Consider the following 15,786-nt stretch of genomic DNA (forward strand, 5'->3'; position numbering starts at 1 on the left):
CGTACTAGTAGTTGGTTGTGTGGTACTAGTAGTTGTCGTACTAGTAGTTGGTTGTGTGGTACTAGTAGTTGTCGTACTAGTAGTTGGTTGTGTGGTACTAGCAGTTGGTTGTGTGGTACTAGCAGTTGGTTGCGTGGTACTAGTAGTTGGTTGTGTGGTACTAGTAGTTGTCGTACTAGTAGTTGGTTGTGTGGTACTAGCAGTTGGTTGTGTGGTACTAGTAGTTGGTTGTGTGGTACTAGCAGTTGGTTGTGTGGTACTAGTAGTTGGTTGTGTGGTACTAGCAGTTGGTTGCGTGGTACTAGTAGTTGGTTGTGTGGTACTAGTAGTTGTCGTACTAGTAGTTGGTTGTGTGGTACTAGCAGTTGGTTGTGTGGTACTAGTAGTTGGTTGTGTGGTACTAGCAGTTGGTTGTGTGGTACTAGTAGTTGGTTGTGTGGTACTAGCAGTTGGTTGTGTGGTACTAGTAGTTGGTTGTGTGGTACTAGCAGTTGGTTGTGTGGTACTAGCAGTTGGTTGTGTCGTACTAGTAGTTGTCGTACTAGTAGTTGGTTGTGTGGTACTAGCAGTTGGTTGTGTGGTACTAGTAGTTGTCGTACTAGTAGTTGGTTGTGTGGTACTAGTAGTTGTCGTACTAGTAGTTGGTTGTGTGGTACTAGTAGTTGTCGTACTAGTAGTTGGTTGTATGGTACTAGCAGTTGGTTGTGTGGTACTAGCAGTTGGTTGTGTCGTACTAGTAGTTGTCGTACTAGTAGTTGGTTGTGTGGTACTAGTAGTTGTCGTACTAGTAGTTGGTTGTGTGGTACTAGCAGTTGTCGTACTAGTAGTTGGTTGTGTGGTACTAGCAGTTGGTTGTGTGGTACTAGCAGTTGGTTGTGTCGTACTAGTAGTTGTCGTACTAGTAGTTGGTTGTGTGGTACTAGCAGTTGGTTGTGTGGTACTAGAGTAGCGTCCGAGGTGTAAGGGGCTTCAAAGATACCTTTTTCATAGACAAAAACTCACGGACTTGAACTCTTGGAGCGCCAGGGACAACGCCTCCATTTATTGACTCTCCAATGTGCCCCAACACGTCGCTTTTCTCTGACATCACCAACCTGAGCCCGCTGTCTCCAGGCATCAATAATCAACAGCTGCTCAATCGCTTACACTAGTAGTTAGCTGTGTGTTATTAGTAGTTGGTTGTGTGGTACTAGTAGTTGGTTCTGTAGTATTAGTACTATATGTACACCCCCACAGAGCAATACAAACAAGTCCAAAAAACAAGAAATAAAAAAAGCTATTGAAAACTTCAAAAAGAACAAGGCACCAGGTCCAGATGGAATACCTCCAGAAGCCATTAAAGCAGACCCAGAAACGGCAACAGTAATGCTCCACCAACTCTTTAGCCAGATCTGGGAAGAAGAAAAGGTGCCCAGTGAATGGACATAAGGGTATCTGGTGAAACTCCCTAAAAAAGGCAACTTTCAAGACTGCAATAACTACAGAGGCATCATGCTTACATCTGTGCCAGGGAAAATACTATGCAGGATAATCCTGGAAAGACTGTCAAAAGAACTAGAAAAGAAGCTCAGAGACCAGCAGGCAGGTTTCTGCCAGGATGGATCATGCACATCATGTGCACATCATGCACTGACCACATCACCACACTTTGCATTATTGTAGAACAGAGCCTGCTGAGTGGATTCATCTCTAAACCTCACATTCATCGACTTCCATAAAGCATTCGACAATCTAGAGAGAAACGTTTTGTGGAAACTCGTACATAACAGCCATCTCACAGACAGCTTCACTGTAGGGGTGTAAATCACCAACTTCATCACGATACGATATTATATCGATTTGTTTGGATGATGATATGATGTTTGCCAATATCACAAAGTCTGTCACAATACGAGTTTGATTCGATTTGATTCAGGAGCCTGCGATCGATATGACGTGATATCATATGCCCATCTAACACAATCATTTACATCAACTCACAAAAACAACTAGAATATGATTTGACCATTTTATTTCTGAGCTCTGTTTGTTGTTTGAGCGGAGGCGTGCTTTCCCAGAAATGGTGACACAGACGTGCTATGTGAATTTCAAAATAAATGTGTATCTTTAAGATGACGATATGGATCGATGTTTTCATTTTGCATCGATATAATCGGATCGTTAATCAGTGAATAGATGTATCGATGTGGATCGATGTATCGTTACACCCCTACTTCACTGTAGATACAGGAGTCCGACAGGGCTGCTTACTGTCTCCCTTTCTCTTCCTCTGGCAGTCGATTGGATTATGAAGACCACCACAGCCGAACAAAATCTGGGCATACAGTGGACAATGTGGTCCCATTTAGAAGACCTGGATTTTGCGGACGACATAGTCCTCCTGTCAAACAGTCAAACACAGATGCAGACCAAAATAACCAAACTCACCAAAATTTGCACCTTCCACAGGACCCCACATCGATAAAGCAAAAACAAAGGTAATGACCATCAACCATAAAACAGACAATCCCATAAACCTAGACAAAGAGGCACTAGAAGAGGTGGACACATTTACATACCTGGGAAGCATTGTTGAGAAAGACGGGGGAAGTGACAAAGACTTCCAAACAAGAATAGGAAAAGCAAGATCATCCTTTCTTATATTAAAACCAATTCGGAACCCAAAGAACGTCTCCACAAAAACCAAACTCCGCATTTTCAATTCAAACGTCAAGTCCGTCTTGGCGCAGAAACATGGAGAACCACAAAAGTCACCACCAACAAACTGCAAGCCTTTGTTAACAGATGCTTAAGACACATCCTGGGAATATACTGGCCAAATACAAGTACAAAAGAAGAGCTCTGGCAAACCACACAACAAGAACCACTTGAAGCACAAGTCAAACGCAGGAAATGAGGCTGGACTGGGCACACCTTGAGGAAACCGCCCTCCAACACGACCGGACAGTCCTTCTCCTGGAACCCACAGTGGAAAAGAACCCCTGGAGAAGGTCTGTTGAGGCAGAACTCAAGGAATCAAGAACATCCTAGAAGGAAGCAGAGAAGACCACCCAACACCAAACCAGCTGGAGAAAGTTCGTGAATGACCTCTGATCCCCAAAGTGAAAAAGGGTTTAAGTCAAGTAAGTCAACTAGTGGTTGGTTCTGTGAAAGTAACAGAATACTCTACATGATGTAACTGATGTATGAATGTGATGATCAGCTGCTGAAGGTGGAGCTTTATATCCTGCTGAGTGGATTCATCTCTAATGACACTTAAGCACTGATTATTGATTATTGATTATAGTTTGTAATGAAGTGTAAAAATCTGTCAGAGTAATGTGGTGCAGTAAAAGTATGATATTGGTCTCAGGTGTGTTGGTGTACCTGACTGGATGGAGACAGGTGTGTTGGTGTCCATGTGGTTCTTTGCTCTGTGTGTCTGCAGGGGGATGATGGGAATGATGAGTGGAGCCGAAACCGATCCTGCTGTCATGATGATGGCTGTCTGCCTGTCAATCAATCAATCAATCAATCAGTCAATCAATCGGCAGAGGTGGATGAAGTACTCACATCTTTTACCTTAGTAACAGTACTGATGTGTAGAAATACTCTGTTACAAGCAAAGGTACTGCATTCATACCTTGAGTAAAGAACAGAAGTATTTACTCAGAGTACACGTCAGCCAGAATGGCCTTAACTTGTAACCCAGTATTTCTACTCTGTGGTGTGAGTACTTTTACTGCAGTAAATGATCTGAGTACATCTTCCCCACTGATACAGTGACGCTCCTCACAGCTTCCTGTGTGAGCAGCATGGGACACACAACCTGCGTTCCAATACCCATACTACCATACTATGGTACGGGCCGTAAGACAGCTGCAGTACATCCAGAATGCTGCTGCTCGGGTCCTGACCAGAACCAGGAAGTACGAGCACATTAGTCCTGTGCTCAGGTCTCTACACTGGCTTCCTGTGGCTCAGAGAATAGACTTTAAAGCAGCTCTGCTTGTGTACAAGTCTCTCCACGGCCTAGCACCAAAGTACGTCTCTGACATGTTAGTGCCATATGAACCATCTCGGACTCTGAGGACCTCAGGGACCGGCCTCCTGCTGGTGCCCAGAGTCAGGACTAAAAATGGGGAATCAGGATTCCAGTTTTATGCAGCTAAAATCTGGAACAGTCTTTCTGAAGATGTGAGACAGGCCTCTACTCTGACAATGTTCAAATCTAGGCTCAAAACAGCTCTATGTCACTGTGCATATGACTGAAAGGATCTTATCTGCACTCTTCTCTTTTAAAGCTCATTTTATAATGATTATTTATGTTTTTATTTTGTATTGTGATTTTAATGCATTTTCTTGTTCTGTAAAGCACTTTGAATTACTTTGTGTACGAACTGTGCTCTACAAGTAAAATAGCCTTGCCTACTATTTAGTACGCCAGAAAAATAATTAGTGTGTCCCAGTACATAGTATGTCAGATGCAGTATGCCAAAAGTACCAGGATGTTCTACTACATCTGGTCATATTTCGCAGTATGTATGTCAGCATGCTTCTTTGGCCATTCTGACCCACAATCCTTTGTGCAGCGGAAGTTACGTCGCACTGACTGAGCTGTGTGTACAACCAACGCCCACATATAGCACGGAAGACAACACGACACAGAGAAAGAAAAAAATGAGCAACTTTATGACGAACAACAGCACATTCAAGTGTAAGTACCATTTTACATCTTTACTGCTCGTATGTATGATTAAAACATTAATATACCATTGCTGCACGAAGCTAAGATGATGACATGTACGACTGTCAGACATACCAATTCACCTCACATGAAGTTGTTGATGATGCACTCGGATATTAAGTACGTTCGCTAGTTTGTTAAGTAAGTTACTAGTCGGTCATCAACATTATCTGCCTTTTCTTACTGGAATATAATTAATTTCTAATGTTAGGGTCGGATGAACACACTGAGCTGCTGATTAGTTGGAGGACAGACAACGTGGACCTCTTCACCGGCAAGAGAAATGCAGCCGTTAAAGGATATGAGTGAGTAACATTATTATGTGCTGAAATGTGATAAAAGGAGCACTGTAGGCATGTAAGCCAATTATTCACATCACACACTACGGCCTTGTAACAGTTCAGTTAATCAGTGTCAGTCAGCCTTACTCATACAATACTGCTTTATACCTCGTACTTTTTTACTAGACTACTTGTTTTTATATCACATACCTCATGTACTGATACGTAACTGCTTATTTATATACTTTATACTATGTTTTGTTTTCTTTTTAAATGTTACATCATCGTCCTGTGGACAGTTGTTTTGGGGATGTCAAACGCCCTCGAGACAACCCTGTAGGATGCTGCATGGGCAGGCCAGTAGAGGAAGGTGAAGACATGGAGCTCTTTGACCCACCCACAGTCAGCCTCACGGGCCAGAGCAGCTGTGAGTGCAGCTATGGACTCCCTGCTCATGCGGAGGTCGGACACACCATCCAGATAGAGCCGCAGGATGGGCACGTTGGGGTTGAGCTGGCAGTATGTTGTGTGGACATGCTATGAATGTGAAATAAATGAATCCAATATTATGCAAAAGCCTCATTTGAATTCCTGTAAAATCACATTCTGCCTGTTTTATATTGGTACAACTGATCTCAGTCCTGCCAACACTGATAATGATGGTGATGGAGCAACACTTCCTTTCATACATGGTTTATATAATTTGAGATACTAAGACACTACATATTAGGACTGCAATGATCTGATTATATACTGTCACATATCATACAGTTTTGCAAGAACACGGTTACAACATTCAACTTTACTGTGATTACAGTATAATCAGTGTTGAGGTTCAACTATGACTACAATATAGAAGATTCTACCAGTACAGGCAGTGGTGTAAGTGTGGTATAAATAATGAATGCATATGACTAAATATGAATACACTATGGGCCAGGTATGAGCAGTATAGACTAGTAAATATATAAATAGTAAAAGTCAAACACATATTAAGTAATGTAGTAAGAATGTGCAGGTATGTTACACTACAAATAAAAGTAATGTGAATGTAAGGCTGCTTCACGTGCAGACAGAATATAGTGCCAGCAGCTGCACAGCTGTAAATATATTTAACAACACACATCTGCCAGCAACAGAGAGCTGTGTGTGAAGGGGTTAATGTGCCTACTGGTGACTAGTTCAATAGACAGGTCACTAATAATAGGCTTGGGACTGTTTATTAGAAACAACAACATACATGACGACATAACAGCAACAGAGCTCTCCGGCACCTCCGACAGTATGCACGACTCTGGCGAGCTCGACGAGAGGAGATTTGCTGCATCTCCGAAGTACAACAACATAAAATATTCAAATGTGGCGCTACAGACGGCGGCGGAAGTGAGCAAGAGGGTCGGAGTTCAGGGAGCGATGTGATGGCGGATGTAGTGTGTCCCAATAGTATGCACACTGCATACTACACTACATACTTTTTAAGGGCAGCTGCAGTACATACTGAAAGTATATAGTAGAAGTATGCGATTTGGAGCGCAGGGACAGAGATACGAAACAAAGTCACGTCCGGTCACTGCACTCATCACACTTCCTCTGCTCTGTTTGTGTCCTCGCGCTCAGTGTGACTGATACTACACAAACACACAAACAGTAAACAAGCTGATGTAAACACGTCACACCGCGCATGTCCGTTTCACGATAAAACATTAATGTTGTCTTACTTCAGATCAGAGATCAGACGGAGCGGAGGAGACTGAAGTTGACCCTGCGGCTGTGTACGGAAGCGTCACCATAGCAACGACAAAGAGGCAACCGTCTCTATGAGCATCTAGCGGGGGGCGGGGCTAAGAGAAGACCAGCCGCCCCGCCGGGAGGAACTGGTGAAATAAATAACTTTAGTTTTAAATGAAGTTAAATTTCAACTCAAATACTAAAAATACAAATTGAAAAAAGCGTTAATAAAGAAAAACACCTGAAGAAGAGAAATTCAACCAAATGCGTAAAGTTTTTATATCACTAATATTGAAATCAGTGGGAACAAATAATACTTTTCTGAGCATTAATCAATAAAATAAGAAAAGGGTGATGTTTTCCTTCGCACAGAGTAGTGTAGGGACTGTTCTTCACTTGTCAGAGGAGGAGCTGAGGTGAAGCTCCAAATATCTCCCCTTGAGCCTCCCTCCACCATAAATGAGTTGGGTTTTTAATTTGATGTTTGAAAGTTAAAAGAGTTGAAAAAAGTCTCAGTTTGCAAATGTTTTATTTTTACACAAATTTCAAATGAGTGATTTTGATGAATTATCACTGTTGTAAGTTCAGATTTGGTTCTTTTCTTTTTTTTTGTCAGAAGCGTTTGTCGCACATGATGTGACCAAGTTACGTCAGATTTTTTAAAATCCAATGATAATTTCTGTTTTCACAGTTTCTGGGTGATAAATGGAGGAATTTTTGGAGAGTTTTAAGGAAAGCATGCCGACCAAACTTGCCTCGAGCTTAAAGGGCATGTTTTCTTTAAAAATTGCCAAAAGTTTTAAAGAAAAAAAAAGCCAACAAAATTTTAAAGAAATTATCCCCTCCAAGCCCACCTTTGCCTTGTAAAGAAAGAAAAAAAAAAATCACCAAACATTTTTAAGGGAAAAAAAAAACAAATTGGAAATTAAGGGAGAAAAAAAAGAAAAAAAATCACCAAAAAATCTTTAAAATAAATAAATAAATCACCAAATTCTTTAAAGAAAACACGCCCATTAAAAGTTGTATGTCCCTCCCCCAACCCAAAATAAAAAAACATGTGTTCCTCCCCAGTGAGAGAATGATTTCCCCTTCACAACTGACGAACAGTCCCCAACACTTCTTTTTCTACAACATCATTCCAGCGAGATTTTTATATATATATATATATATATATATATATATATATATATATATATGTATATATATATATATATATATATGTGTGTGTGTGTGTGTGTGTGTGTGTGTGTGTGTGGTGATAAACTGATTCTGATTGTGATGTACAAACACTGAGGACACTGAATGTTAAATCTTTTGTGTATTGATTTATTTCTACCGCACCATGAGTTTTGAACAGGCAGTTTTCAGGACGCTCCCGCGGACAGCTGACTCTTGAGGACCCTGACGTAGCATGCCTGTCTGACACAACATTAGCTCACATGCTAACAGGCTAACAGGCTAACAGGCTAACAGGCTACCTAACAGTCAGAAAACAAACACAAGAGCTTTAAAGATGGCAGAAGTCAAAGTGAAGAAGGAGGCGAACCTGTCAGACCCCGCGGAGGTGGAGAACAGGTCAGTCCGGCGGCGGGAACCCGCTTTACCGCTGAGCCGGTGGTGCCGCTCACCGGAGACCCGTGCGCCGAACTCCGTACAAATTCTGACGAATTTAGTGTTTACTCGCTTGTCTCCGTGAATGCAGCGGCTGTGTGAGGTGAATTAATACATTGTCCGAATTGTAGTGAATGTGTTGTGAATTCGGCATTGCGACAGCACGCCCAGGTCCTCCCGTCACTAAAATCTGAACATTTTAAACAGAGGAGTGTGGTGGGCTCGCTGCTAACCGCTCTGTTTGGTGGTTTGAATGTGTTGCCGAATTAAAGTATTGTTCGTGTAGATTCAGTCCAGTTTAATAACTGGTTAAATGTCGCCAACACGCGAGTGAACAGTGGTGATCGCTTTAAACTGAGTGTGGCTGAAAGGTGAGCTGGGTACAGCAGAAAGTACTGAAGTATAAAAATGCAGGTTCTTAAAAGATTCTGATTTGCCTTGAATTCAGTTTTTATAAACATGTCGGCATTAAAAGTCATAAACTAGTTTTCAGTTTGAATGTGTGAGGGTTTTATTACCACACACACATTTAGTCTCTTTTTATTTGTCTGTAATGAGTGGAACTCTCCTGCGTGATGTGACACATCTTTAAACTGTCTTTTATATTTTCTACCTGTTGGACAACAATGGATTGAACTTGACTCCATAAATCCTCCCTCTGCTCAGGAACACATTTAGTTTTGTGTTCATGTTTCAGGTGTAATGAAGTCTTTGTTTAACCAGGAAGCCGTTCTGTTTCCGGACCTCTGAGGGTCATTACAGCTGATGATAGTAACCTCACTGTTACAGCCCTGATGTGTTGGTTATTGTCCTGATGAATCGATTGATTGTTTGGTCAATAACATGTCAAAGTGTCCTCAGATGTTTGATTTGACCACAAACACACAGATTCAGTTTATTTTCAGAGAAACCAGGAAACATTTGTGTTTTACAAGCTGGAACGAGGATTTAGATATTTTTCCTTTTCAATCAATCAGTTAATCAATTCGTCGTTACAGGATCAAACAGCTGTGTCAGCAGTTCCCTCACGGTATCACAGACCAGGTGATTCAGAACGACATGCCTCACCTGGAGCCTCAGCAGAGAGCCATGGCCATCAACAAGCTGCTGTCACTGGTCAGTCTGAGCACTGCAGCGCCGCTCATTCCTCTCTCCTGATTGGCCGCACGGCGCTGTGTTTCTGATCGGCGTGATTATTGATTGATGTGTTGACCTGTTCCAGGGTCAGCTGGACCTGCTGAGGAACAGCTCAGGTCTCCTGTACAGACTGAAGGACGGGCAGAGCGCCAGGTAAACACACCTGACACACCTGTGAGTGTAACATGTCTGTGTCTTTGAACCTGAAGAGCTCCCGTCAGCCTCCTGCTCTCTTCTTCCTCTTCTGGTTGTGTTGCAGTAAGATGAAAGGTTCAGACAACCAGGAGAAACTGGTTTATCAGATCATCGAGGACGCAGGAAACAAAGGTAACAAACTACAGCACAACACCTGAAGCTCCACACAGGAAGTTACCTGCAACATCTGCTGTTTCTACGGCGTGAATAAGCCCCTCTCCAGTGTTTCCCTGTGACTGACGACACATGTGTAGAGACAATGGACAACAGTGGCTGGTCTTGAGTTTAGTGAGGCCAGCAGTGGAATCTGACACACAGACACACACACAGACACACAGACACAGACACACAGACACACACACACACACACACAAAGACATGAGCCAGTAGAGTCCAGGTGTAAGAATACTGAAGTTGCCCTTTAACATGAACACCTGCCTTGGTGAAACACTCAGCAGCTGGTCTGATCTGGTTCTGTGCCGCAGGGATCTGGAGCAGAGACATCCGCTTTAAGAGTAACCTTCCTCTGACTGAGATCAACAAGATCCTGAAGAACCTGGAGAGCAAGAAACTCATCAAAGCCGTCAAATCTGTTGCCGTGAGTTTAAAACGGAGCCCATCATCAGCTGAGCCTGTGGACATACAAGGTTTCCTCTCTGACAGCTCCATGTTTGTTGTGTGCAGGCGTCTAAGAAGAAGGTGTACATGCTGTACAACCTGCAGCCGGACCGCTCTGTGACGGGGGGCGCCTGGTACAGCGACCAGGACTTTGAGTCTGAGTTTGTTGAAGTTCTCAACCAGCAGTGCTTCAAGTTCCTGCAGAGCAAGGTACTACAAACTTTATTTAAACAGCTGATGATCTCACAGGTTATTTATTAATGTCAATTAATGACAAGAAATGACACAAGTGGTTTCACTGAACTGTGACAGGATCAAGACCTGAGCCTTATGACAAAGGAAAGGGTTCTCCTCTGTGGCAGGGTTACAGTACAACACCATGTTCCGCCAGTGTTACTTGAATAAGTAAACACTGACCAACGGGACCAGACTGGCCGACCCGTATGCTCTCACTCAGTGGATGGATGATGTCACAGGAAGCCAATCTTACAAAGGAGGACCACACTTGTTTGTTTTGCTATGGAAGCTAACGTTAGCTAATGTGCTAAAAAGTTAGCGTTGCAGAGAAATCCAATCTTCCTCTTAATCCCTCCCCAGTTTCTGATGAGGTGGACATGATAACCCTTAATACACATAACCTTATTCATCCCTACAACAGGAAATACTTTTTCCCTAACCTGATATGAAGTGTGCGCTGCACATGTGAGCATTTTTGATGATGGCCTCCGTCCAGTCCTTTGGTCTTATCACATTTAACCATAGTTGTCTTTGTTTTTGTTGACGGGCAGTGGCGGCTGGTTTTGAGCCATGACTCCTTCTATTCTGGCTCCCAATAACACAACAAGACAAACACATTTTAACACTCCTGTGTAGCCTACAGCCCTGTGGGGGAGAGGCAGCTGCACCTCCAGCTGATCACATGATGTCACTGTGATGTCATCGTGACTCCGACCATAAAAGGGTCATCCTGCTGCCACTGTCGCACTGTTTTCTCTGCCCTGCAGCAGAGTCAACAACCATTTCACCTTAAGCTAACGTTTTTTTTTTAGAAATGCTATCAAAGCTCACTCGCTCTGTTGCTCATGACGACACGTCCTGTTGGGTCACATGGTCAGCTGCTGATGGTTCAGATGTTTCTGTTGGTCACATGACTGTGTTGTGTGTTCAGGCTGAAGCAGCGAGAGACAGCAAACAGAGTCCCATGGTTCAGAGGAACAGCTCCTTCGCCACCTCGCATGAAGTCTGGAAGTACATCTGTGAGCTGGGAATCAGCAAGGTGATGCTGTCACAGTCACGCCCCCTTTTATGACCTCACACACCACAGACACTGACCTGCTGATCCGCATGTTTTACTTTGTATGTGAATGTGACTCAGGTCACGTCAGAGCTGGTTTTTGACTCTACTGCCGTCACTCTCAGGTTAACTGACAGGTGTTTGACTGCAGGTGGATCTGTCCATGGACGACATCGAGACCATCCTGAACACGCTGATCTATGACGGGAAGGTGGAGATGACTGTCATCGCCGCCAAGGAGGGAACTGTGGGTAGCGTGGATGGACAGATGAAACTTTACCGTGGTGTCAACGCTGTCATCCAACCCACCGGCCTCGTCAGGACGCCCTGCGGACTCTGCCCGGTAACACATCTACACCACTGTTCATAGAGTTAGTGATGTGCCGCCACAGAGCCCGATGCTGTCCAATCAGACGAGTGAGAGGATTCGTCCTATGTCTGAATGGTCTTTGATGCTTTTACGTTGTCGGCAGTTCTCTTCACAAACACTCAGACTCAGTAATGATGGAGGCTCACCGAGAACAAATCCAACATCCAAGCTGTCACAGTGTTCTCTGCTGTCAAGAGACGTCGCGGGGACGTCACTCATTTCATCCTTTGCAAATGTCAATAATCAGATGAAGAACCTGAATGTAACAGACTCCACGATATCAGCCTGACCACAGCCTGACATGGCATCATACGGTGTCGGCTCACATCGTGAACGACAATGGGTGTTGTCCACCATAATCCATGGTTTCATCTCATGCAGGGGTGATGGGCATCCGGCACCGTGCCGGATTTCCGGCGTGTGGCCAGGGGAAAAAAAAAAGTTGATGTGGGATATATGTGTGCGGTGTCGCAGACAGTTTAAACAGAGACCTCTCGCTCTCAACCAGACCAAAGTTAGGCTACTAGCCAATCAGAAGTAGAGCGGGGGCAGGTCTTGGGGGCAGGAACAGATTTGGTTCAGAGCCAACTTCAGATTGTAGTGGAGCCCGTGCCGTAGACTCTCTCATCAAGATGCAAAGTAAGTTAATGAAACCTGGGAAAACGTCCTGATAGTCGATAAAGGACTCAAAATTAAATGGCGTTGGGCGTGGCTAGAAGAGGCACAGACGGACACATAAATTGATGTATGCAACCAGCGGCAAGACAGTCCTATCACAGCATGAATTAGACCCCGCTCATAAAGCCGCTGTGCGTGCAATAAAACACGTAACGCGTTTACCAGGAGCCGCAGTCACCGCTGACAGACCGCGTTGTCTTGTTAATAGGCTCGTTGGAGATGAACTGCGCCTCGCCTGGACAGTAGACGAGAGCAGGCGGCTGCAGCGGGGGGGGGGGGTTGACAAAAAGCTGCGGTGAAGTCGGACAGTTTCCCGACAGTTTCCAGCAGCCTTCAGTCCGTACAAGAAGTCACAGACACACTCACATCCTGTCTGGAATGATGTCAATTCATTAAAGTGATCAGACTCATATATCAGTTTGTTCTCAGTCTCCAGTTGTTTTTATTATGATAGATTAATTTATTAAAATGTTTTACAGGTGATCTGTAGTTTATGTTCATGGTTCATGAACTCTGCTGTAAATCAGCATCATATCAGTTTGACCTGTCGCCATGGCAACAGAGACTGTAAGCTTCATATTTTATACAAGACAACAGCTTTCATTAAGGCTCAGTCAAATACAGTCAGGGCTTCACATCTGTACACATGTTAGTTTAGAGTCCTCACATCCCACTGACCACCAGTCTGTGATGTTAAACAGTGTTAATACACAGTAGACTCTGTGTGGTTTATGAACTTCACCTTCATCAGTCACACAACATGTTTCTGTCACAGAATAAACCTTCAGATCAGACAAATACAATTTAAATCTCTGAAATTCAACAAAAAGTTTATCTAAACGTCATCTTGTTGGGTCGACATCTGAACCAATCAGCTGTTAGATCAGGTGAGAGCCAGGCGGTGCAGTCGGTGGAGAGCAACTGCAGCGCCTGGCTCTAAAAACTGCAGCCGCCTCGCTCTCGCCGTTTTATCGCCGTCCACTTTTGTAATACGTCAATACGGGGGAATGATGACCCATTCCTCGTGCCTCAACCTGGAAAAAAATTCAGGCTTAGGATTTTTTTTTTTTTGCTATCACATCCTGCTTGTGTAGTGTGTCATAATTAACGACAACTGATGCCACATCTGAGACGCCTCACGACGTCCCCACAGAAAGGCTTGCATGTTTGATTTTCTTCTCCCGTCACAGCCGTCATTTTGACCAATAGGAACACAGAGCGATCTGTTGCCATGGAAACTGTAGGACAACAACAGCCCAGCCTTTCAGATATTTCCTGTGGGGACGTTAGCACACAGAGTAAAAAGGAAACAGCAGAGGCACTTTATCAACCCGCTGAGTACTGCCATTAGCATCAAGCTAGCAAAGAATGTTCTTTCTTCATAATGGAGGATATAAAGAGTTTAAACTCAAAACTTCCTGTTTCTGTTTCAAATTAAAAGCCCCTCATCATTTCAGCTGAGAGAATCCCTTCTTTTTGTAAAGAGGCTTTTATTGTGAAACATTTACAGGAACTTCCTGTGGAGGATTCAGTGACTGTCATGAGCTGTGTCTCAGTTCAAGTGATGCGGTCTTCAAAGCACGCCGCCTTTGAAGACCGCATCAACCAAAGTGATGATTGGTGGTGGACCAACATGTAGTCAGTCATGTCTGTCGGCCAAGTCACAGACAGGTTTATGACTCCACAGTCACCTGTAGGAACACACAAACACAGTAGCGGATCCTGATACTTCTGTTGAGATCTGGAGCTTAATAGGAAATAACTGTAAATAAAATGAACTTGACCTTCAAGGGGGGTGTCGCCCAGGGCGCCATTTAGGCTAGAACCGCCACTGGACAAACATGTTGTGTAGTCTGAACCCGTGATCCAACAGCTGTCTGCATGCGTTGAGTTCTAAAGGACCGTGTGAAAGGGTTTCCATAGCTGAGCGCTGACTTCCTGTCTTTTGTCCTCAGGTGTTTGACGACTGTCACGAAGGAGGAGAAATCTCTCCGTCCAACTGTATCTACATGACGGAGTGGTTGGACTTCTGACGGCTGCTCTCGTCTCTCTGTTCTTTTCTCTGTGAGGAAACTTTGACTCTATTTTCCCGGCGCTCTGTGATCCACCTCAGTTATTTTTTGTATTTATTGCGAAGTTTAATAAAAGCAGGAATGAGAAATGTGTCGTTGTGGCTTCTAACCTGAACTCATCACAGCAGAGTGTGACAGTGTGTTGTTTGATGTGGTGTACTGACCCTTTAAGTATTCAGGACGTTTGTGGACTAAATAATGAATGGATATGAGAACAGTCCCGACAGCAGCACTCAGGTATGAGGCTGGTGTTCTCTGATGCACTCTGAGTGTGTTTATCCAATCACAGCTCTCGTTAGTGTTTTCCATCAGACATGGTTAAAGTGCTCCATCAGAGCGTAATGGGCTCAGTGCTGACCGTCAGCACGGCTCACTTTACACAACATGTTCTCATGTTCTCATATTGACCGCTCAGGAACTCAGCTCCTGCTCATCAGACACAAACACTCCACGCTTCCACCTGCTGGGTCTCTGCCATAAAGACTACACTACCCATCAGCCTCGGCAGCTCTCACCACCACTGATGCGATGCCATAGAATCGGAGCCGTTCCTTTTCATTGTTTTCGTCAAAACGTCCTCTGATGGTTCCACTCAGACATTTAACTGAACAAACAACAGACGACGAAAAGTTCAGCGTTCAGTTTCAGCGCCACAAACAACGTTCTCTCAATGTTTCATTCACCAGTGTACCTGTGTGGCTACCTTCACAAAACCTCTGGAGAACGTTCCTTAAAGGTTCTACTGTCAAACGTTTTGATAATATTAGAAGAACATCCTCAAAGACAAACACAACGTCAGTGATACATTAGGAAAACCTTCCTGAGAACAAATATGAGAAACTTCCAGACAGCAATATTTGGTTTCAGGAATGTTCTAGAAATAATCCAAAGTTTGGAGAATCCCAACAATCGTGACGTTCCCTTGACGTTTCCATGCTGAACTTGTTCTTGTCCTCTAATTGTTTCATTAACACCTTCGAGGAACGTTCCCTCAGGGTTCCTGTGTGGTTCTGCTAATGTCAGAAGAACATCCTAGAGGAATATTTGGTTTTCAGGAATGTTCTTTGTTAATTACT

The 15,786-nt window shown here is 43.8% G+C and overlaps 2 protein-coding genes and 1 long non-coding RNA gene across 3 annotated transcripts in view; 2 read left to right on the forward strand and 1 right to left on the reverse strand.

The window, feature by feature from the left end:
* dzank1 (double zinc ribbon and ankyrin repeat domains 1) overlaps positions 1 to 6,790 on the reverse strand; it is a 36,019-nt gene extending 29,229 nt beyond the window's left edge. The window contains exons 1-3 of the mRNA XM_078166574.1: positions 6,726 to 6,790; positions 5,405 to 5,544; positions 3,367 to 3,491 (exon numbers count right to left, since the gene is read on the reverse strand). Of these exons, the coding sequence (XP_078022700.1) occupies positions 3,367 to 3,491; positions 5,405 to 5,463 (184 nt within the window). The 5' untranslated portion in view covers positions 5,464 to 5,544; positions 6,726 to 6,790. The remainder of the gene's footprint in view (positions 1 to 3,366; positions 3,492 to 5,404; positions 5,545 to 6,725) is intronic.
* Positions 4,608 to 5,557, forward strand: LOC144462535 (uncharacterized). The gene is made up of 3 exons (XR_013490819.1): positions 4,608 to 4,696; positions 4,938 to 5,031; positions 5,307 to 5,557. It is a non-coding gene; the product is annotated as an uncharacterized LOC144462535 (long non-coding RNA).
* A 1,349-nt stretch (positions 6,791 to 8,139) lies between the features above and the next one.
* Positions 8,140 to 14,799, forward strand: polr3f (polymerase (RNA) III (DNA directed) polypeptide F). Its single transcript, XM_033623286.2, has 9 exons — positions 8,140 to 8,310; positions 9,345 to 9,462; positions 9,569 to 9,636; positions 9,743 to 9,810; positions 10,164 to 10,276; positions 10,363 to 10,506; positions 11,465 to 11,572; positions 11,742 to 11,933; positions 14,594 to 14,799. Exons 1-9 carry the CDS (start codon positions 8,249 to 8,251, stop codon positions 14,669 to 14,671), a joined length of 951 nt encoding a protein of 316 aa, XP_033479177.1. The 5' UTR covers positions 8,140 to 8,248; the 3' UTR covers positions 14,672 to 14,799.
* Positions 14,800 to 15,786: the final 987 nt, after the last annotated feature.

Source organism: Epinephelus lanceolatus, chromosome 3, assembly GCF_041903045.1.
Source record: "Epinephelus lanceolatus isolate andai-2023 chromosome 3, ASM4190304v1, whole genome shotgun sequence".
Classification (NCBI taxonomy): Eukaryota; Metazoa; Chordata; class Actinopteri; order Perciformes; family Serranidae; genus Epinephelus; species Epinephelus lanceolatus.